The 25507-nt window shown below is 36.9% G+C and overlaps 1 protein-coding gene across 1 annotated transcript in view; it reads left to right on the plus strand.

The window, feature by feature from the left end:
• Positions 1–25507, plus strand: part of LOC136853966 (uncharacterized) — a 222665-nt gene that overhangs the window by 167993 nt on the left and 29165 nt on the right. Inside the window, exons 10-12 of the mRNA XM_067129883.1 lie at positions 962–1946; positions 11731–12591; positions 21789–21950. Of these exons, the coding sequence (XP_066985984.1) occupies positions 962–1946; positions 11731–12591; positions 21789–21950 (2008 nt within the window). The remainder of the gene's footprint in view (positions 1–961; positions 1947–11730; positions 12592–21788; positions 21951–25507) is intronic.

The raw sequence follows: 25507 nt of genomic DNA on the forward strand, positions 1-25507 counted from the left end.
AGGTGGCATGGTTAGTCTTAACCCCTAGGTGTTGCGGCAGAAAACCAGGGGTCTTATTGATGGTAAGTGTGCTAACTATCGCTGGGAGAAGGGCAACAGTACTGCAACCAAACCCAGCATGCTTAGGTAAGCCACTGTAGAACTGCATCCTAAAACGTAAGTTTGTGTAGTTTCTTGTTCCTTGGTACCAAAACCTGAAGAGTATTTGGAATAAAGGATGGGACTTGAAACCTGTGGCTTGACCTCAGACCAGAATGTTTTTTCCTTTGGGGTGCTGGGATTAAAAAATGAGAGCTTAAGCCTTTTTCGTCACCTGTCAGTTTCTTTGTAAAGCTCCTTGAGGACGAAACAAGCGACTACGCTATCAAAAAACAGGTTTTAACGTAGCAAAAATCTATTTTTAATAGTCGCTGTCAAGTCCTCAAAACCCTCCCACTTCCCTGACAAAAAGGCATGGGATTTGGGTAAGGGATCATCCTGCACTGACCAACAGAGTAATGGCCCCATGGAGCTTTGGTAGACCATGGAAGGTAACTCCTTGAGGAATGAGGACTCAACAGCGACTACCAAAAATAGGTTTTTCCTATGTCAAAACCTGTTTTATAGTATATATACATATGTAAATGCCACTCTTCTGTCTGTAAGTATATTGTAAGCCTTCGGGATACCTTCATAGTATATATGCTATATGGTAATTGTTATGGTAGGTAAGGTAATTATCTTCTTAAATAGATAAAAATCTATATTTTCAGATATACAAACTATATATAAGAGTACAGGCATAAGAAATTTTAGAAATTATTGAAATTAATCAAATGATGTAACTTACCATTCAAGAAATATTTGTTCATGTTTTATCCTTTAGACATTGATCAAGTTCAATCAGACTGCTCTGCCAGTGATTTGAAAGTATGTCTGTTTTGAGACCTCACTCATGATGAAAGTGTAATTATACTTTCAGGTATCTCGTAACTGGATTTAAAGAAGAAAAGGAGTACTGGAAAGAATATGTAAATAGTGAACACTTTTTGGAAGCTTATAGGCTGCATCCCCACATCCTGTCATGCATATGCAGCTCCATTGTTTCGTCTTGGAACTTAAGGAAACGAAAGTTTTCAGAAGCAGATTCGGATTTATTGCACAAGGAAAATTATGCCTTACAACTGATTACTAAACTTTCTGATACAAAAGGTGCTTTATGTGGTTTGTCTGCCACTTCCAGTGAAATTAAAGAAACCATTACTGATGTGCATAGAGATTGTGGAACAGTGTTCAGTAAATTAATTGAAAAAAAGAAATCTGAGGAATCATTAGGGTGTGTGAAAGACATGTTCTTGTTGAAGAAGTTATTGAGGAGACTTCCATTTACTTACCTCAGTCATCACAGTAAAAATGTGGTTATGTTTTTGCTGTTGAGCACTGTTGTGAATGATGAATATAATTGTACTCAGGAGAAACTGGAAATCCTGGTAACAACTACATCCCTGTTAAGGAATCAGAAATCTATTAATGTGCTAAACATGATTGACATTGATCACTTGCTTAAATGGCTATTCCTGAAAAGACTAACAATGCCACTTTGTGTTCATTCATCTCAGACAATTCCTTTGCTTCAAGAACCAGCAGAGCATGTATCAGATTTTTATTTGAAGGACGAAGGGGCACCAAATGCAGCTCAAAGTTTAGACACACTGATATCTCATGAATTTGATCTCTTAATTAGATACATTGTAGACAGCACAGAATCCCGAAGGACCAAAAATTTAATGCAGAGCTTATCAGATTATATTACTACTTCAGAAGAGCTCCCTTGTGATAAGGAGACACGTTTGCATGTTGCTGTTTTGTTGTTGTGGGTTTGCCAGAAGAAGAATAAATCAAGATTTAGGATATCCAGGTCTAGGAAGTTTATGAAAGTGAAAAATGCTGAGACTAAAGTGGCTGAGGTAAGTTGACTTAATATTTACTAGTATATTGTCATCATGCATGAATGTGTGTAATTTATGAAAAAATAGTTTGGATGGTAATGTTGAAATTTTTTATACGAAGTTTACCTTTTTTTATTTTTGTGTTAAAACAAATAAAAAGTTACACATTACACATTACCATGACAATTGGTAAAAAATAAAAAGTTATGCATTACCATGATAACTGGTATTTTTATCATAGAAATAGTGAGAAAGTTCTGATTTATCCAAAAGGACATCTCAGAGATTAGGTTTTACCTGTTTATATAGCCAGATGACCATAAAATTGTTCATGGTTTTTCTTCAGCAGTGGTACTTTTTGGTTTAAACACAAACCAGTTATTTTATGATAGTCTATTTGTATGACACTGTAATCTATAAACATTCAACTGAAGAAGAAGAGCCCCATTTTACAGTTTTCTCATTGGGTACATAGGTCCCTGAATGTCCACTTTGTGTTTCATGTGTTCCAAACACATTCAGTCTTTTTCCAGATTTTGTGATATTTTCACTGATTTTGATCTTAATTGTCATTGTTCTGTGTATTAAAAGTTGTCCTCTTACCAGTCACCCTGCTGGTTTTGGTCAGTGATTAATTTACCTTTTGTCTTCATTAAAAAGTAATTTTCTTGCAAAGATGGACAGATTGTCAAGTGCCCTACTTCATCTTCAAATGTAAATGTATGTAGTATTTTCTCCTTTGAACAGCTGTTCTGTTCATGGTTTCGCATGTTCAGGCAGTCCACGGTTTACGATGGGGGTTCCATTTTTACGCCACGTCGTAAACCGAAAATCGTTGTAAACCAGAAAATCGTCAAAAATCCTAAGAAAACCTTACTTTTAATGCTTTGGGTGTATTGAAAACAATGTAACTGCATTTTTATTGAGTTTTTCATAAAAAAAAACTCCAAATTTTGATTATTCTACTATTTTGGAGCCATATTTCTTCCGTCGGATCGGCGTACAATGCGTCGTAACCCCAGAACATGCATCGTAAACTGGGAAATAATTTCTGATGAATATATTTGAAAAGCGTCATAACCTCGGAACGTCGTAAGTTGGACCCGTCGTAAACCGGGGACTGCCTGTAGTTAGGAGTAGATATTTTTCTCTGATTATTTACAAGTTATGACATATGTTTTTTAGTTTTTTAATTGTTAAATTTATTTCTGTTGAGTTCAGAACCATTTCAACTTCCTTTAGTAGCCTTTTCACTGTGATTGACAGGCTTTTTTTGCCTTGTACTTTTGTACTGGCAGTTAGTGTCATTCATTTGATCATTGGGATGATAATTGAATTAATTATTCTTGGTCTTGGTTATTAGCATAATTACTTTAATTTGGTAACAGTGCTCAGGCAAGCCAAGGTCCCTATTTATAGGCCTGTGAAAGAAAAACACTTTCCACAAATTCCCATGCCTTTTCATCAGGGAAAGCAGGTGGGTTTGAGGACTCACAGCAACTACCAAAAAAATTGGTTTTTCCTTTTTCACAACATGATTTTTTGATAGAGCAGCTGCTGTTCATCCTCAGAGGAACATACAAAAGAAATTTACAGGTGATGAAATGGTCTAACTCTTAATTGAGAAATCCCAACAACCCAGACAAGAAAGTTATCCATGGTAAAGTCACATAAGTCTTTACTGGCCTTCTGTTATTCAGGATACCCATTAGGGTTTAACAACAAAGGATAGGGAACAAGACTACTGTAAGCCCCCCTTATTCGCGGTCTCACAATTTGTGGACTCACCTATTTGCGAATTAATCTATGGAACATAGGCAGTCCCCGAGTTTTGATGGGTCCGGCTTACGACATTCCAAGGTTACAACACTTTTCAAATATATTCATCAGAAATTATTTCTCGGTTTATGATGCATGTTCCAGGCTTATTACGATTACGATGCTGATCCAACGGAAGAAATTGGCTACAAAAGGGCAGAATAATCAAAATTTGGAGGTTTTTTTTTATGAAAAACTCAATAAAAATGAGTTTACGTAATTTTCAATACACCCAAAGCATTAAAAGTAAGATTTTCTTAGGATTTATGATGATTTTCAACAATTTTTCGGTTTACGAGGATTTCCGGTTCACAACACTGCACAGGAACGGAACCCCTGTCGTACATCGGGTATACGCATTATTCGCTGAAAATTCGCCCATTCACGGTATTTTTCACTGAGAAATATTCACTAATTACTGTATTTTCGTCTCATTTTCATGACTAAATGCACTTTTTGTGATAAAACTATTAAAATACTCGGGTAGTGCTCGATTTACAATAAGTCACCTTACGATAATTCGATTTTGCAATGGGGTAAGCAATTAACCCTTAAACGCCGAGCCTCTATTTACGAAAGTGTCTGCTGTATGCTGGCGGCGTTCGGGAGTTAACGCCGAAACAGAAAAAAAGTTTTTTCAAAAAATCACAGCACGCTTAGTTTTCAAGATTAAGAGTTCATTTTTGGCTCCTTGTTTTGACATTGCCTGAAGTTTAGTATGCAACCATCAGAAATGAAAAAAAATTTAATTATCTTATATAAATATTGAAATATATGACAGCGCAAAAAAAAATTCATATATAATTGTATACAAATCACGCTGTGACAAAACGGTTAAAGCTAATGAGTTATTTTTTTTTCTTTGTATTGTACACTAAATTGCAATGATTTTGGTATACAACAAATTGTAAAACGATCAAAGCAACACAGAGAAAATATTATCACAAAATGATGCATGAATTCGTAACTCGAGGACATAAAAAAAAGTTTTTTTTCAAAAATTCACCATAAATAGAAATATTGTGCTAGAGACTTCCTGTTTGTTGCAAAATGAAGGTAATTGATTGAATATTACTAGAATGTAAGTGTTTTAGCTTACAATTGCAGTTTTCAACCATTTCGGTCGAGTTAAAGTTGACAGGTCAAATTTTTTCTATTTATCGTGATTATATGAAAATATTTCAAAACTGATAGAAGCTACAACCATGAGTTATTTTTTGTTGTATTCTACATGGAATTGCACACATTTTCATATATAAAACTTTATGTAATGGCTAATATAAAATGGTGCAAAAATTACGACAACATGACGAAAGAATTTCTGAAATTTTTGGCCGAGTTACCGTGCTGACGTAAGGAAAAATTTTGTTTCAAAAATTCACCATAAATCGAAATATTGTGCTAGAGACTTCCAATTTGTTGCAAAATGAAGGTAAATGATTGAATATTACTAGAATGTAAGAGTTTTAGCTTACAATTGCATTTTTCGACCATTTCGGTCGAGTCAAAGTTGACCAAAGGTTGAAATTTGTTGTAGTCGACGTACGGTACGTCCACTCGTCACCTGACAGACAATTTTAGTTGACTTGTGATACGTCCAGTCGGCGTTTAAGGGTTTGTGATACGTCCAGTCGGCGTTTAAGGGTTAAAGGGCTGAGCATGAGCCCAACCTTTTTATATAAGACATTGCAATCATATTGTCTAGGACCAACAAAATATGGGTCCCTTTTGGAGGTTTCAATTTTTGAGATATAGAAAGATTTTGGAGGCTTCAGTTTTTCAGATATAGAAAGATAGCCATCAGTTCCAGGAAGTTGATATGACACTTCCTCAGAACAGGTGACCATTTCCCACTACCTGATAATCCCTCTAATGGCCTGTCCAACCTGTCACAAAGGCATCCATTTGTACTGTAACAGGTATGGATAGTTGAGTCAGGTTGGCCTGTTTTGCCAGAGACCCCTTCCGGGTCCACAGATGGAGTATCTTCCCAGCACTCTGACTCCTCAGATGAAAGCAATCGCAACGCCTTTTCCTGGTATGTGAAAGCTAAGAGTGTTTACATCCATCAGTCGCAATCTGAGGATTGGACCTATCACAGACTCAAACTGTGATAGACCTAGAGTTCATGCTGGGCCTTTTGTTGTCTTATTTTTGCATCATGCTAAATGGAATGTTGCTCACAATTTAGATTTGAAGGAGGTTTTCGATCTTTTAAGCTGGAAGTTTTAAATCTCATACTATGGTTTATGATGAAATTTGGATGAATTCCTTAAGGATTTAATGTTATCTCAGTTTGAGCCCTTGGATAAGGCATCTCTTAAGAACTCTGAAAACACTTTCTTTATCTATTGCTATGACAAAGCATATCGGTGAGCTTCAAGCCCTTTCTTCTATGTGGGCTTTGTTGTGATGGAAACCTCTCTTCTTTCACTGCTAAGAGCAAAAAAGATGTAGAAGAGAAAGCCTTTCCCAGATTTGTGACAGCCTAATTTGACTGCTTTAGTAGTCAATGAAGAAGTGTCTTTGTTATGTGGAGTTAGAACTCTAAGAGGTTACCTGGACAGACTTCAGCCTTTAAGAGAAGGAGTCAAGAATTTATACTATGGTGTTAGGAGGCCAAACACTGAAACACTCCTAAGAATGCTTAATTAAGTCATTGCACGCAGAGTTTGATTCCTGAGTTTTTTCCATTTTTAACAGTAAAGCCTCATGGCATCCATGCCTCTAAAACTTTTTACTAGAGAAGGTTGTCAGTGCAGCTCAATTGAAATGTAACTGCTTTTGCATCACATTACTTGTAAAACTTGTAAATCTCATATGAGAAGAGTAAAGCCCTTAGTCCTATCGTTGTGGTGGGGACGCTTTCTCATGAACAAAATATGACAATAACCTTGCTTCCTCTCTTATTGTTAGTAGTTAGGAAATCCCAGTATTGAGTTTTAGGAGTACGAATCTACACATTGGTGTATAGGAACACACCTTCATATGTGAAGGTAGATGTTGTCTTTGGTTTTCGACTGTCTATAGTTTTGTACTCAGGCACAGGAGTCGGTAGTACTCTACAAGATAGAATCCTTTTTCCGTGAAAGGATCCTCTGACAAATCTTGCTACAAGGGCTCACACCCTGCTGTGGTTCCAACGTCTGATTACAGTATTTACCAGGGAGGGTCACACAACAGGTAGGAATGTTTAGAAGCTTTTTCCCCCTCATTAAAAAGCTTGCTCTGTGCTTGGGTGAACAGTTGTTTCCCTGGCTGCGCTAATCCACCGTCCTCATTCAGTGTGGTAGTCAGCAAACTTTAACAGTTGGTGAGATTCATTCCAAGTAATGAAAACTTTTATGATAAAATTAGTTACTTGGATACTTACCTATTGTTGATGTGGGAACCCACCCAGCCTCCCCACATCTTAGTTCTTTTCAGAAGAATTCTGACAAGAACATAAACATTCCAGTGCCACCTGGAGGGAAACAGGTGATTACAAAGACATTCCTTGCAGGTCAGCCAGGCGCTGTTTATTTTGAATGCCGGTCCCACCTTACTGAGAAAAGACATTAGCTAACTTTACAGTAGGTAAGTATCCAAATGATTAATTTTATCATAAAAACAGGTTTTGACATAGGAAAAACTTATTTTTTGGTAGTCGCTGTCGAGTCCTCAAGAAGTTACCCCTCCATGGTGACTAGACTAATATCAAAGAAATATCTTTTAGCCTGGTCTTGTAGCCGGGTATTGTGTCATAATGATAAACTATGACACGTGATAGAATATAATAGACTCAAAGATGAGTGGGCATTTTCCCTTATCTTCAGCAAAGCTGAACCCAGTTTTCCAATGTCAAAACCTGCAAGAAGGAGAAGTGATTATTGCTTATGATTTGGCCGGTAAAAGACCAAGAGCCATTACTCTCTGTTGGTCAGTGCAGGATGATCCTTTGCCCAAATCCCATGCCTTTTTGTCAGGGAAGTGGTAGGGTTTTGAGGGCTCAACAGCGACTACCAATAAATAGGTTTTTCTTACGTCAAAACCTGTTTTTTGATGGTGTAGTCGCTTGTTTCATCCTCAAGGAGCTTTACAAAGAAATTGACAGGTGACGAAAGGCTTAGGCTCTTAAAATTTTAATCCCAATAACCCAAAGAAAAAACAAAGACATTTCTGGTGTGAGGTCAAGCCACAAGTTTCAAGCTCCATTCTTTATTCTAAAAACCTTTTGGGTATTGGTAACAAGAAACTAAACAAGAACTTATGTTTTTAGGGTGAAGTTCTGTAGTGACTTACCTAAGTGTGCTGGGTATGGTTGCAGTCTTGTTGCACCTTCCCCAGCGATAGTCAGCATACCCACCCTTTAGGTAAGTCACTACAGAACTGATACACGGTGTACTTGAATTTGTTTGAGCTCATGGCAGTAATGTTTTAAGAATACTGTCTCTAATGACCATCCTGTACATTCGTAGACTTCTTCGAAAGAGACATTTCTGAAGAAGGCCAATGACGTGCTTACTTTCCTAATATCGTGACCTAGGAGAGGAGTGTGGGTTTGCCTTTTTAATGAGGGAACTAAATTTATTCTCAGCCCATGTAGAGACAGTGGTTTATTCGTGCTAGGGTGTAGGAAAATTGGACCTTCTGGGACGTTTGCCGTGACCTCTAGGCAAAGCTTAAGTGCTTGAACTGGGCATAATGTTTTGTCTGCTAAATTGAGTTTTCTTATAAGAATAGATTTCCTTCTTAAAGGATCCTCATTCATGGCCAGGAGTGATGGGCCAGGGGACAATAATAATTGATTATCAGCAGTTCGCATGATGTATCGTCCCCTTCTAAGAGAGCCCAGTTCACTGATACGGGCTTCTGATGCTAATGCAATCACGAAGATCGCCTTTTGTATAATGAGCTGCGGTTGTATTAGGTCCGCTGAATTGAGGGGTAGATAGAAGTTGAAGTACCTTGTTCAGGGACCAAGTAATTGGAAGTCTTTCGGGAGTGGTCTTTGTAGGCCAAAAGACCGCAGAAGGGAAGTGACAACTTCTGTGCTGGAGTCAATCCCGAATCCATAAAGCAAGGGTTCCATTAATGATGCCTTATATGCCATGATTGTTGCAACGGCAAGACGTTTGTCTTCTAAAAGGTTTATAAGAAAATTTAAAAGTGTTCCTGTAGAAATCTCAACAGGGCTGTCAGTATGGGTATAATCTAACCATATCTTCCATACAGACTGGTATTGCCGGATAGATGATATCCATAATTTTTGCACTAGGTACCCAGCAATGTTGGGTGAGTAGTTTTCACGGTAGATATGTAAATATTTCATGCGTGAAGGTCTTGGGTCAGAAAGGAGGATGCATAGATGGCTTTCCCTCCTGCTGTCTGGGATAGAACAGCGGACGGTAGTGGAATTGATCTCTTCGCCCATTATTGAAGTAATAGGAACCAATGCCTGTGTGGCCAATTTGGGGCTATTAAGTAAGCTGTTCCTTTGAAGGTTAGAAGTTTCCTCAAAACCTTAGAAATCTGGGACAATGGGGGAAAAAAATATATCATCCTCCATTTGTTCCACTCTTGTAGGAAGGCATCTCTTGTTCCTTGACTATCCAAGTTTGGAGACACACATACTGGGAGTTTGTGATTCTTGCATGTGGCGAACAGATCCACTTCCGGTTATGGGAGCATGTTGGCTATTGTTTGAAAAGAGTGTTGAGACTGTCGTTTTCCTTGATAGAGAGTCTGCTATTACATTGAGAGACCCTGTGAGGTGAACTGCAGACAGGTGCCACTTCTTTACGTGTGCCATCTGAAGGATGGCTAGCATTATCATATTGAGAGGAGGTGAGTGTGATCCCAATCTCATGAAGTAGGACGTTGCAGTTGTGTTGTCTAGAACAACAGAGTTATGTGTCTCTTCTGGAGATTTGAGTTTTTTGAGAGACAAAAAGACAGCCATCAGTTCCAAGAAATTGATATGACAATTCCTCAGAGTAGCTGACCACCTCCCTGCCTCCTGACGATCCTCCCAATGTCCTCCCCAACCTGTCAACGAGGCATCTGTGTGTATTGTCACTCATACAGATGGAGGAGTGAAGGTGATCTGTTTTACCAGAGATTCCTTCCAGGTCCAAGGCCGAATTATCTCCCCAACTTTCTGATTCTTTGGTGAGATCGTTCTCGCATCTTTTTTCATGCATTTGATAGCCAGAATTTGTTCACTTTTTTCAGTTTCAATCTGAGTATTAGATCTATTACTGATGCAAACTGCAGCAGACCCACCATACGTTCTAATTGCCGTCTTGAAACTCTGGGCTGTGCCAGGAACCTTTTGAGGTTTTTCCTTGTTCTGTTCTGAGTTTTGATGGGGAGAGACAACAGGCCCTGAAGATTATTCCAACACAGTCCCAGCACTGAAAGTGTCTGCTGGGCATGAGGTGGGATTTTTTCCAATTTATTATAAACTCTTTTGACTATAGTCTGTTGACCACTGCTCTTAGGTTTTTCAAGCACTTTTCTTATGAAACCCCAGATTAACCAGTCATCTAGGTAAGCTATTAGTTTTATTCCTTCTTTTCTGAGTTCCCGGACAACTACCTTTGCTAATTTTGTAAAAATTCTTGGGGCAATATTTAGCCCAAAAGGCATGACGTTGAAGCTGTACGTATCTTTCCCTATATGGAACCCTAGGAAGGGGTGGAAGGGAGTGGTGATAGGGACTTGCCAGTATGCATCTTGCAGATCTATAGAAACTGTCCAAGTCCATTTTGGAATGATTGAACATACTTGGGCAACGTTAGCCATCCGAAACTTTTGGCAAACAATGTGATTGTTCAGTGTTGATAGGTTGAGGATCACTCTTTGTTCGGAGGAATCCTTTTTGGGAACACCGAAGAGACGTGCTTGGTGGCAAATATACGCATGTTTCTCTATGGCTTCCTTTAACAGGTCCTTCTGCAAGTAATCTTCCAGAGAGGGGTCTGGTTTTTTAAAGAACCCCTTTAAGGGTTGGGGGGGGGGATGAGACCATTTCCACCCCAGCCCGTTGAGAATAATGCTGTGGCCCCAAGGAGAAGACTTCCATTCCCTGTGGTGTCTTTGAAGCCGACCCCCAACCAAACAATTCCTGTTGGTATCCCCCCTCTTCTTCTACCTTTTCCCTTGATAGGAATTGCGGACGTTGCTTTTCCTTTTCCTTTGTAAGATGGTTTTTGGACCTTGTGAAAAGGATGTCCTTCCTGATGTGGTTGTTGTTGTCCATTTGAAGGAAAACTTTTGGAGGTGACTGAAGTCTTTTATGATTTTTGATCAAAGCAAGCCTTTTTGGACTGGGTAAAGGGAAATTTTGGGTATTTTGTTTCCTTAATTCTCCTTTTCCCAGAAGAGCATACACTACAATTTTGTAGGTATGCTTGATTGTTGTGTTGAGTTACAACAGAATCCTCAAGCAGGTCCTCACAGCAGGGGTTAGACTGTAATAAAACAGTCACATTGGGATGTGACTTGTTGGAGCCTTCCAAAGTTTCCATTCGTGCTTTTATGCGCCAGTCTAAAAAGTCATAGGGTGCTTCCCGTAGGGTTCTCATAAGACTTTTAGCCACAACAGCAAAAATTGTCCTGGAATGTTCTGGAAGCCTTTTTTGGCAACTTCTAGCATGGAGGGGTAACTCCTTGAGGATGAAACAAGCGACTACACTATAAAAAAATGTTAATTTTCTGCCTAAAAATGCCTTTATTTTTTCATGTTCACATTAATGTTAGAGACCATATTTCAAAATATGTTATTTTATCAAATACAGTTTATGACAGTCCTAACAGACTTAATGATATTAAAGACTCAAGTGGTATTGTAGCTGCCTAAACCCCGTTAAGTGTCTCTTAAAGGTTGGTATTAAAAATTTTAATATTTATATGCAGATATAATGCAGTAGTGTTTGATGCCATGACTTAATGTTGCAAAGTATAAGAAATTTAATGTCATAAAAAATTGTTTTAATTTCAGGAAGACGATGAGTCCCGTGAAACTGCTTTTGAGCATTTATCGTCTTGGATACTGAAATTCTTGAAGAAAGCAGACATGGCTACTATTCAACCACCTACTGCTGCTTCACTCCTAATTGCGCACACTATTATTTTGTCAGAAGAAGCAAAGAATTTGAGAGATATACAAAACCCTGCTTCTCAGCAAGATTCAGAAAAAGAAGGGCAAACTGAAATTCATAATACTGCAGAAGTTAAGCGTAGTAAAAAGAAAACCCCAAAGTGTATGAAACTTCTTGACCATAGTTTAAAGCTCTGTGAATTGTGCGTATTAGGCAATAATGCATATTTAGTAGAGCACGCTTTAAATTTTTATCAAAAGCTTGGGGAACATTATTCTGTACTATGTTCTTATCTGCCTGTGGATTTTTTCAAAGCTAATTGGGTAATTTTGTGTAATGAGAATCTTTGGTTAAAAAACAGTGAATTGAAGCAGGTACTACAATCCTGTCTGAATTCTCTAATGCTCATAGCTACTGATGATGAATTTGAAAATGTGCTTAAAAAGCTCATTAGAGATACTCAGATATTGACAAATATTTCTCATACACTCACAATTTGGCAGATAGTAGTATCATCAAAACTAGACCGAAAGAAGGTTATTATGAAACGTGTTGCTGAAGAACACTTAACCATATTGCTCATAAACTTGGTGACTTTGAAGAGTTCAGATATGTCTTCAGATGCATTGCTTTCAGTAGTTGAGACACTGCAAGTGATAGTCAAGAGCCATTCCATGATGTCAGCACAGAGCAGGGGGCTTTTTATGAAACTTTGCACATCTTTACCCCTATTACAGTTGCCACTCGGGTATTTCTACAAGGTGAGTGCCATCATTTATTTATATTCTCTCCAGGGTTCAGGTAATATTTATTATAGTAATCTCTTTATCCATATTAATTACATGTGGTAAGGTTGTGATGGTGGTGGTTATTATTATTATTTTTATCATATTCATGGGTAAACTACATTATTTATTCTAAAGGAGGTAGCTCCAGAGGAAAATGAGACTACGGATGCGGGAAGATTGAACCTCCATTAAAAAAAAAATTTTTTTTACAGGCTTATTGCTACTTAAACACCACAGACACTCTATCAACGGTATGGTGATCCCATTCCGGACTTATTGATAGCATGTAATTCACCTCAGTTTTACATGAACTCACATATCCTATTGTCTACAGATCTTCCTCCTCTTTTACAATTATAGTGAATTTTACACTTTTAATGGCCACCCTAATAATTATACTTTCATGAAGAAGAGTTGGTTTGGCATTTCTTTCACAGATTCCAGCTCATCTTCGTAGGTTTTTACTCTGCTTCAAACCTTTTGCCGTTCTCCCACACGCTCATCTTATCTCATCTGCCCCATTCATTCTAAAGTTATAAGAGTGAACCTTTTACATTCTTCCATCATTCAGGTATCACTTCTTCCTCTTGACCACAATTTTACATCCCCATAACCTTACACTACCCATACAATGCATAGACCTTTTATTTCACAAATACAGGTACATACAATGCACAGACCTCTTATTTCACCAATACAGGCACACAGTCCTTTGTCCGAAATCCTCGGGGCCAGATGTGTTTTGGTTAAGGGAAATTTTCAGATTTGAGAACTGTGCGTAGTCAGGAGCATAATCAAACATCACTACTGCAGCAAAAGCATTTTTTATTCCTTTTTTAGTGTTTTTTTATTATAGTTATTTATTCATTATAGTTTATTATTATTTGTATTAATATACTGTTAAATGAATGTGAGATAATAGATCATCAGTAATAAAATAGTGGGACAATTAAGACCATACGTTCGCGAACACATTTTGTTTTCAACAAAAACATTCCGTAAAACGCAAAAATATACATGATCAAAATAATTGTAACTCAACTTGTGAATTTTAGCGATAAGTAAGACTACAAAATGCATTTCATCATATCGATCATGGAGAAGGTTGTTCTTTATTGTTACTAACGTCGTCATCAGTTTGCGGTTGTACATTTCAGGGTGGCCCAGGAACAGGGTTCGCAAGTGATGATGCATCACTACGACAGTGTGCGGGATTCTTCATACCACTATATTAAAGTTAAAATTATTGTTAAATTCTTGTTTTCACGAAGAAATATTAATATAAAGCAAATTATTGAGTAATTTTTGCCATCAGTAGTCAGATAATCACTATCATGGCAACATTCAAACTTAGTGCCGTACACACAATTTGTGATCGAAATATGTCTATAAATAGAACAGAAGTAGAGGGCTGTCATTGGCTAACAGATCTCCATGGCAACCAGTCAGCCAATCAGGTTTTAGCTGTATTCTGCCTGAGAAAGAACGTTTTGCTCACATGAAGCTAACGATGACCTGAGTGAGTGTGTTTTGAATATAGTATGTAGTTTTTAATAGTGTGCGTACTTTACTGATTACATGAAGAATATAATGAATTCCTTCCCATTACTTTTAATCTCTCAAGGAATGTTAATCCATTTCTGTTTCCTGCTGGTCACACCCTTTATAGTCCACGCAACTGACAAAACCAAAATTTATACAGTGCTTCCCCATTTTTACATGGGCATAAGTTCCAGAACCTACTGCAGAAATGCAAAAATCCTCTCTCATATCGCTTATAACTTCCGAATACCTTGTACCCCATAAACTAAAATGCTTATACAGGCGGTCCCCGTTTTGCGACGGGGGTTCCGTTCTTGCGCCGCGTCGTAACCCGAAAATCGTCGTAAGCCGGAAAATCGTCGAAAATCGTCAAAAATCATAAGAAAACCTTACTTTTAATGCTCTGGGTGCATTGAAAACGATGTAAACTGCATTATTATTGAGTTTTACATCAAAAAAACCTTCAAATTATGATTATTCTGCCGTTTTGGGGCCATATTTCTTCCGTCGGATCGGCGTACGATGCGTTGTAACCCCGGAACATGCGTCGTAAGCCGGGAAATAATTTCTGATGAATATATTTGAAAAGCGTCGTAACCTCGGAACGTTGTAAGCCAGAACCGTCGTAAACCGGGGACTGCCTGTAATTGCCTATTTTAACATTTCACTGCTTAATTTGAAATTTCAAACAAAAATATACCTTACATTATCATACTAAAACAATTTAATATCATTTCAAACAAAAATACAGTAAACCCCCTGTATTCGCGGGGAATGCGTAGTGCAACCCCCTCCCCTCCCGGCGTATAGCTAAAATCTGCGAATACTTAAAACCCCTATAAGAGCACTTAGAACTGCCTATTTTGATACTTTAAACACAAGAAAAACCCTCTAAAAATGCTTATACCTGAGTATTTTAATAGTTTTATCACAAAAAGTACATTTAGTCATGAAAATTATATGAAAATACAGTAATTATTGAATATTTCTCAGTGAAAAACACAGCGAATGGGCAAATTTTCCGTGAATAATAGGTAGATACGTTCCACAGAGAAATCCGTGAATACGTGAGTCCGCAAATCGTGAGAATACGAATACGGGGGGGTTTACTGTACACCCCAAATCATCATCCCAAAACACCCAAAGTAACCTTACATTACAGTAATCTCCTACTACTACTCTTAAGTAGGCTATATAAACCCCTTAAAACACTTATACCTGCCTATTTTAACAGTTCATCATCAAATTTGACAGTTCAAACAAAAATATAGCTCAGACTAATATCATTTCAGTCATGTCGCAAAATTAAGTTCAAGCCTACAACTGTTATTCAGACATGCACAGTTTCTTTGGCCTACGTAACTTTGTGCATCGTTCTGCTCATATTGTATGTAATAATGCACTGGGCGTTTATTTTACATATATTTTCCTGTGTTGTAAGATGATTTTGAAATGATATTTACTGTACGTCATGTTAGTATTTTTGTGATTACATAAAAATACGATATATTTATGATAAAAAAATTATTTACTATGGTAAGTTGTTATTAATCTTTAAAATTATATTATTAATCTCATTGCAAAGTGATCTTAAACATTTTACCCTTAAAAATATATGTGTACGAGAGAGAGAGAGAGATTTCAGTGTCATTTGTAGCTATTTTATTTAACCATCAAATGGGCAACATAATACAGGCAGTCCCCGGTTTACGACAGGTCCGGCTTACGACGTTCCGAGGTTACGACGCTTTTCAAATATATTCATCAGAAATTATTTCCCGGTTTACGACGCATGTTCCGGGGTTACGACGTGTCGTACGCCGATCCGACGGAAGAAATATGGCTCCAAAACGGCAGAATAATCATAATTTGAAGGTTTTTTTGATGAAAAACTCAATAAAAATGCAGTTTACATCGTTTTCAATGCACCCAGAGCATTAAAAGTAAGGTTTTCTTATGATTTTTGACGATTTTCGACGATTTTCCGGTTTACGACGATTTTTGGTTTACGACGCGGCGTAAGAACGGAACCCCCGTCGTAAACCAGGGACTGCCTGTAATAATAATGAATAATAATAATAACATACTGTAATTTAAAAATTTATGCATTTCTATAGTAAATTGTGTTTAATTTAAAAAAAAACAAATAAATTTTCCCAATCTTTTCAACTCTCGTATTGAGGGGGGGAGGTAGGACCTGTCATATGTGTCAAATATATGACTGCAGAGTTGTGGTCAGATATTTGACATATATGACAGGTCCAACCTCCCCCTCCCCCAATTGAGAGAGTTGGAAAAGATTCGGAATATGTATTTGTTTAAAATCAAACATAATTTTTTATAGAAATGCATAAATTTTTAAATTACAGAATGTTGTTATTATTATTATTATTATTTTTATTGTTATTATTATAATGTTGCCCATTTGGTGGTTAAATGAAATAGCTACAAATGATACTGAAAAATCTCTCTATCCCTCTCTCTCTCTCTCTTGTACGTATATATTTTTGAGGGTAAAATGTTTAATGTGACTTTGAAATTATAATATTTCAAAGATTAATAACAACTTACTGTAGTAAATAATTATTTTGTGTTTAAAGTTAAACATAATTTACTACAGAAATGCATAAATTTTTCAGTTACAGTATATTATAATTGTTATTATTATTATTATTAATATTTGAAAGTTACTTATCCCTTAAATGCCGACTGGACGTATCATAAGTCGACAAAAATTGTCTGTCGGGTGACGAGTGGACATACTGTACGTCGACTACAAAAAATTTCAACCTTCGGTCAACTTTGACTCGACCGAAATGGTCGAAAAACGCAATTGTAAGCTAAAACTCTTACATTCTAGTAATATTCAATCATTTACGCAGAACAAACCTTGGTCTTAACATTAGGATAAGGACAGGTTCTAGAGACAGAGTGGTCTCTGCACCAGGAGGTGGCAGACAGGCTTTTTCATCTGTGGCGAAGACCAGTGATAGACCTCCGTACGACGAGGTTCAGCAGAAAGCTAGCGGTCTATTGTTCAGTAGTTCCAGATCTCTTAGCCGTGGCAGAGGACGCCCTTCAACATCCTTTGGAGAACCTGGACATCTACGCCTTTCCCCCCCTTTTGCCTGATCTGTCAAGTCCTGAACAGGATCATGATTTCCCAGAATCTCAGAATGATCCTTGTACAGAAGCTCCTTTATGGTCTCAAGTAGAATGGTACCAGGAATTTCCAACGCTGCGCTCAGTGGTTCTGAGAGAAATACCCCCGTGGCACAATCTTCTCTGTCAACCTCATGTAGAGCGATACCATCAATCGGCAACATCCCTATCTCTTCACGGCTGGAGACTATCCAGTATCTCCTGTGATCGAAAGGCTTTTCTCTTAGAGCAGTGACACAGTTGTATGGTTACCTCAGAAAGTCTTCTTCAACAGTGTATCAAGGGAAATGGGCCATCTACTGTGATTGGTGTCATCGACGGGGTATCTCTCCACTCGGAGCCTCTATTCAGCGGATAGCTGATTTTCTGATGTTCCTCAGAACAGAAAAACACCTCTCTGTTTCTGCTATTAAGGGCTGTAGGGCTGCCTTGGGATTGGTTCTTCGTTTGAAAGACGTGGGCATACCTACACCTTGGGAAATCTCTATGCTGCTCAAAAGTTTTGAACAGACTTGTTCTCCTAGAGCACTAAAGCCCCCTACCTGGGATCTGACTCTGGTGCTAAGTAGTCTCACTCGAGCCCCATACGAACCGCTGCGTTGCTCATCGGACAGGAACATGATCCTCAAGACGGTTTCCTTCTAGCCTTGGCTTCTTCGAAGAGGGTGGGCGAACTCCATGGCCTAGCTTTCGTTGTTAAACATACCAGGGGTTGGAAGTCAGTAGCGTTTGAATTTGTCCCGGAATTCGTGGTTAAGACTCAAAACCCCTCAGTTCATAATGGTAGGTTTACCTCCTTTTCCATCCCTTCCCTTAGGGATTTTGTTAATGACGATCCAGATGAATTGCTCCTTTGACCCGTCAGAGCACTGTGACACTATCTAAAAAGAACTCGACATCTCAGGTCGGGATGCCGAAGACTTTTTGTTAGCACAGGCCAGATCAGGAAAGAAGAGTCCAAGAATACTATTTTGTTTTGGCTTCGTGAAGTGATTAGGCATGCCTACCCCTCATCTTCATTGTCTACTGCCAGTACTGTGAATGCAAGAGCACATGACGTTAGAGGACCAAGCTCCTCCTTGGCATTCAAGAAGAACTTATCTGTTCATAGTACCCAGAATGCTGTTCTTGGCTCCGCGAAACCACGTTCACTTCCTTCTACCCGAAGGACGTTGCCCACAGGTCCTGGGACTCTTTTTCCGTGGGTCCAGTGGTGGCTGCTCAACAAGTTGTGTAGCTCATCAAGTGCCCCTAGTGGGACAGTTTTGTATCTTGCCGAAGATGATGGTATGAAAGCGAGAATGATTGAAATGACTGGTCTCTTTTCTTTTCCCCCTTTTTCTTTCCTCTCTGCTTACGGGCAGTAAGAAGATGGTTCCGTCATACGCTGGAACAGGCCATATACAAGTGAGCATAGTAGCCTTACTGGTTTGTTTTTATTCTACACGAATATACCTAGCAGTAGCAAACCCTTCCTCTCTCTAGCAAGGAGAGAGAGGAATGATAACAAACACTTATAGGTGGCTACCTTAGTTTGTTATCTAAACCGATATAGCTCTCTAACTTCCTCTGATGCAGTGAATTGCTGCATTGGACTTAGCCCAGTAATCTGACTGTTCAGTACCCATGTATGTAACGGATCAGAGGCTTAGGTCTCTTCCTTTGAATTCTCTTATTCAGGAAGTATGACGGGGTGTGCCAAAACTCCAGTCGGTTTAGGATTCTCTTACCTCCCACCAAGAATGAGTCTATCCTAATGTTAAGACCCAGGTTTGTTCTGCGTATGAACAAACGACGATTTAAATTCATTTGTATTTTTCATAGCTAACAAACCTGCAGTCTTAACATTTACTGCCCACCCCTAGCCGCCCCTCTTTCAGTTAATGTTGGGCTGGAAGAAAACTGATATGTCATGGGGTTGAGACAAATGACAAATGCCAGATGCCACCAATTCCTTGCACAAACAATTCTTGTTTTTATTTTTACTGGTTTAGAGCTGGCACCAAAAGATTTGTCTTAATGTTAAGACCGCAGGTTTGTTAGCTATGGAAAATACAATTTAAGTTAAATTTGTCACATTTTGAGGCAGTAACAGGGCATAGGCTTACACATCAAATTCTTATATTTTGAGGCGATGTCAGGGTATGGACATATGCATTAATTTCTTATTGCAAATAGTTTTCCACCCATATCCGTTGGAAATAGAGTAGTTTTTAATTATTATAGTAGCTCCGACCCCACGATATATAATGTAACTTTATATGCATACTGTACTGTGAAATGTGCATGTATAAGCATGTGCATATACACATACAGTACATGTGTACTTGCATTGATGGCCATAGTAAATGTAAAGCCACTTATACCATAGAGGATAAAAGTAAAATTTGTGGGCATGTAGCTGATGGCACACGTAGACCATTCATAGGGCTATCACGGCCTTACACACAACGCAGTTAAATATACTGAAAATATGTTTACAAAAAGAATAGCAAATTATATTACTGTTATGAGTAAATATAAGGTTGCTGTAGCATTTCTATGAAAATGAAGGCTATGGTAGGAAAGCATCATGAGATACTTAATGAAATAAGAAAAAAATAAAAGATAGCTGAAAACATTATGTATGAGATGATCCAAACCAGTCTGTGAGTAGCCCATGATTCATTTGCTTTTGGGGGCATTCCTGTAGATTACCCTGTTGGAGAAAAGGATACATAAGTGTCAGTAAATTTCTCTCTCTCTCTCTCTCTCTCTCTCTCTCTCTTAGGAGAATATTCTAGCATACACTGTATTCATAATGATCTCAATTACTTTTAATTAAAACAAATTACTAAATTTCAATTAACAATAGTAGGTAGATCATTCTTTACACCAGTATTTTATGAATAGGTCTATGCTTATTCTGCAATGATAGGTTACCTTATGAAAAATTTTCAAAGACACTACAAACACCGTAACAGCAGCAACAAAAACAAGAATAACCACAACAAGAACCACAATAAAATGGTTGAATATAAGATAGGCCCACAATCCAAACGTCATAAGCTGCGTAGACCGGCAAAAAGACAGGACATTATAGGTCTACAGTAAACCCCCTGTATTCATGGGGATGCGTACCCCCCCACAAATAGCTAAAATCCGCAAATACTTAAAACCCCCCTAAAAACACTTAGAACTGCTTTTTTCGATAGTTCAAACAAAAAAAAACAAAACTAAAAATGCTTATACCTAAGTATTTTAATAGTTTTATCACAAAAAGTGCATATAGTCATGAAAATGATATGAAATACAGTAATTAGTGAATCAGTGAAAAATACCATGAATGGGTGAATTTTCCACGAATAATGTGTATGTATGTTCCACAGAGAAATCCGCGAATTGTGAGAGCGCGAAAACTGGGGGTTTACTGTACATCATTTTTTATGATCCTGTTATTTCGAAAGGAGATAATGTCCTTGAGAAGATTCTCAGCAAATTGTATAGCCTATCATACTGTAACTTTAAGTTAATCATAGGCATATTCTGGTTTAGTCGAGTGGAGCCACTGCTTGTCATCCCACCGAATGTGTGAATGATTGCAATAAAATTGATTTTATGACTATTAAAATGTAGTAAAATTTCATAAAATTAGTATGAAATACCAATCTGCATATCTCTGAGAAAGTCTTTGTGTTTGAGTTTGGAATGGCAAACACGCTGTTTGAGTTTGGAATGGCAAACACGCTTGACAATATCAGACGGTAATTATCACTGTCCTGTAATTCAAATGCAAGACATTCCATTTATCACCTCTGTATTCAGGTGAACCTCATTTATGGAAAAAACATTGCAGCAGAGCGGAACACTCCTGACTTTATTCGTATTTTCCTTTTTTTTTTTTTTTTTACCATTTTTAGGGAGATGCATATTATGATTTTATATTTCAGGGGATAATATAATGTTTTCTTTTGATAATCAGCAGAACTTATTTTAGTTGGGTAAAACATCCATTGCAAAATTAATGAAGGTGAAAAGAACCACAGATTGAACAGCTTTTCGAAACCACTACCAACCAATCAGCTTCAAGGGATGGTTGTGACGTAAGCAGTGGGCGGGGCTAAACTACAAAGAGCGGCGGATTTGCTATACAGTATACGATGTACAGAAAGTTTTCATGTTTTCTTTTGTTTTCAAGACTTCAGATTTGACCTTGAATTAAGGCTAATTAGGGTTGATGAAACTGTTTTTATGTTACTTTTTAACCGAGGAAAAAATTTTTACCAAGGCCCTTGTTTTCAAAAAGGGGCTAAATATATGCAGTTTTATAAATAAATTAGTAACGACAGTGAAATGAGAAATATGTGAAGAAAGTACATGGATCATATTGTTGTTATGAAAATTCAATCTGAGAAATACAGAAAGAAAAAATCCTTTATTTATATAAGGGAAGTAATTCATGTTTACCGATATTTTCTAATTTTCAGATTTTCAGGATTTTAATTGATATTGTTACATCCGTTGTAGTGAGCAGTTCAGATTGTGTAAAGGAGTGTATACCATCCATCCTGGTAGCTGTTGGACAGTTTTCTGAAGCCCTAATTTCTCATTCTGACCAGAACAGCAAGCTTAATGAGCAAGAAATAAAGGTAGGTGAAAGGTTATCTGATACTGTAAGACTGACTTATAATCTTATTCAGCCTTCAGGGGGAAGACTTTCAGTTTTGAAAATGTGAGAAACACTACAGTACTGAACTTTATATTTCATACAGTTGTTAAATGTGTTATGTGGATTTAGTACGTTGTATTGTGTAAATCGCTAAGACTAAATAGAGTTGCCTAATATTGTAAATTACTGAGAAGACATTAGAGGCACTTTAGAGATACATTAACTATAGGCCCTCAGAACTGATGATGTAAGACATGTTGACATCCTTGTAACCCTGAAATTCTTGTCTAAATCTGACTTATACTTCGTATTATCCATTCCAGTGTTAGGTATAAACTTTATGCATAAAAATATAAGATTATTGTGTATAAAGTTTAATATTTGTATATATAGTAGTGTTACAAGAAAACAGCGCATTACAGCTAAATCAGACATACAATTTTCCTGTGATATAAATGTTTTCGAATGCTGTGTTATTTTTCTGTTACCTCAACATTTCCTACTGTCAGACACATTTTAAATAAGCAAAATATTTTGATTGTAGATTTTTTTTAGTTTTCTTAAGTGGGGAATGTTGTGAAAAGAATTAAGTGCGGAATGTTGCCATTGGTTGAAATAGACAGTAAATATGCAGTGCATTATGTTACTGATGTACTCAGTTATATTAAGCACATTTTATTCAGGGGTATTAACTTATCAAAACTTGGAAAAAAATAGCGATATGAAGTGTAAGGGGAAAAGAGAGAGATGGAGTAAACTAGTAAGACATTCATACAGTGGCTCAAAGTGAAATTTGTCATTAATAGATATGCTTAGAATAGGTGTCTATGTGTGTGTGTGTGTGTGTGTGTGTGTGTGTGTGTGTGTGTATATATATATATATATATATATATATATATATATATATATATATATATATATATATATATATATATATATATATATATGGCGCTAAAACTGCCGATTTTCGTTTGCTAGACAAGCGCCATAAAACCGGATCGCTGTCAACTGGGGACTGCCTGTATATGTATGTATATGTGCACACATATATATATATATATATATATATATATATATATATATATATATATATATATATATATATATATATATATATATATATATGTATGTATATATATATATATGTATGTATGTATGTATATATATTTATATACAGTAAACCCCCTGTATTTGGGAGGGATGCGTACCACACCCCCCCACAAATAGCAAAAACCCCCGAATACTTAGAACCCTTCTAAAAACACTTAGAACTGCCTATTTTGATAGTTCAAACACACAAAAGAAAACTACAACTGCTTATGCAGGTATTATCCTACTTACGATGGGGTTAGGTTCCAAAAAAACCCATCATTTGTTGGAAAAACGTACCTCAAATATAGCCTAGCCTACACTAGGGTATTCAGTACCATGTATACATATATGGTAGCCTAGCCTACACTAAAGTATACTCTATACATACACGGTATAGTAATTATTAATATCAGCTAATTCTGGAGGTTCATCCAGAGTAACTTATGATAATTCAATGCAGAGAGAAATTAAATAACAAACAAGAATTATCTTAGCCTACACCATGGTGTATCTTATACATATATGGTAGCCTAGCCTACATTATACTGTACTCTATATTCACATATCGTATTATACAAACATCAACATAATGAATATGCATCTTTTCCATGGATCTTTTAAAATGTTGTGCCTTAATTCACTGTATCCAATGATATTGTATATATTCTTATATTGCTTTTGTATTATAAATTGCAATCATAGAGATCAGTGTTTTGGTTTGGAAATTGATCACGGGTAAGTTTATTTCGCTATATTTAACTCAGTTCAGAGAGCTTTTCTTGCTTCCAGTTAGTGTAAATGAATCTCTAGATACTTTATATATATGGGGTAAAGTTATTTTTCGTTATACGAAGTGTTTTTAAGTCAAAATGTAACTTAAATACATCTCATTATGAAATTAATTTAGCAATTTTTTTCATTATTAGTTGACGTTGGCTGTTTGGTGGCATTTGTTTCATGTAAAAAAAAATCAAGATTCCGTTCACTATTCACTTGATTTCATCTTAATATGAGCTTTATCGGCGTAAGAATAGGAGTAATGTGTTCTTTCATGCCCAGTAGTTTTGATTAAAATACTTTCTTTCCAATTTTAATTATGGTCGAGTTTCATCCATCTTGCTGATGCACAATAATTTATAGTCATTAGCAGCTTGAACATTGTTTTCTCAGCTTCAGCTACAACTTGCAGCTTGAATTTAGTAGTATATTTCCTTGCTTATCCATACCGAATAAGGGTATAATGTAAAAATATATCAGTCCTATCCTACTTAAATTATATTGTAACTACGGTAATTGTTTATTGCTGTACGGTGGTTGAAATACAAGTGATAAGCAAAAACAAATTTCTCGTTTGGTTGTTTATGGCTGTATGCATTTACGCAAAAGTTTAACATTAATAACAATACTTTTATCATTCTCTTTTACCTTTTTAACTAGAAGATGGGATAAAGAGATGGAGGAAAAGAAAGTGGTCTATTGTAATTCGGTCTCTCGCTGCCTGATTGTATGCTGCTGCCTGCACCCGCCAGTAATTTGAAAATATTTTCTAAATATTGTTATATACATTGGTATTAATTGCTTCCCCCATTGCAAAATTGAATTATCATAACTAGAGCACTACCTGAGTATTTTAATAGCCTTATCACAAAAAGTGCATTTAGTCATGAAAATGAGATGAAAATGGTAATCAACGATTATTTCTCGGTGAAAAATATGTGAATTGGCGAATTTTCAGCGAATAATGCATATATATATTCCATAGAGAAATCGACGAATAGGTGAGTCCGCGAATCGGAGACCCTGAACATGGGGGTTTACTGTGTGTGTATATATATATATATATATATATATATATATATATATATATATATATATATATATATATATATATATATATATATATATATATATATATATATATATATATATATACATACACACAGTAGAAGCAGAAAGTCCCTACAGGGTGACGAGACATGCAGGAACTTACCACTATTTCTCAAGGATCCCCTCCCATTGTTTTCAAAGGGGAAAAAATTTATTTTTGACTGCTTAGCACCGTAACTGATGTTTCCCAAAGACAAAAATGACTAACCGGTATTTATTACTAATACTGGGGAAAACTAACAGGCTTCAGTAAGCAAACTTTGTTTACCAATTCTGACGCATTTGAGCATGATATCTGACATTCAGTGCTATTTTTCTAGAGTCCCATGGCTCCAGGCAAACAATTGGAAAGAGGTACGGTTACGGCTATCATAACCCTTTACAAAGAGGGGCTGAAATCTGGGCTCATAGCCGAAAAGCTTAAAATAAAGCAAAGAGTAGTTCAGAGGTGGTTGGTGAGATATCATGAAAATGGGAAGTCAAGTATTCCAAAGAGGTCTTCCTAGGTTTGGGTGTCCCAGGAAAATTTCTGAGAGTTTCGCGCAAAATAAAGCACAT

Source organism: Macrobrachium rosenbergii, chromosome 28 (genome assembly GCF_040412425.1).
Source record: "Macrobrachium rosenbergii isolate ZJJX-2024 chromosome 28, ASM4041242v1, whole genome shotgun sequence".
NCBI classification, from domain to species: domain Eukaryota; kingdom Metazoa; phylum Arthropoda; class Malacostraca; order Decapoda; family Palaemonidae; genus Macrobrachium; species Macrobrachium rosenbergii.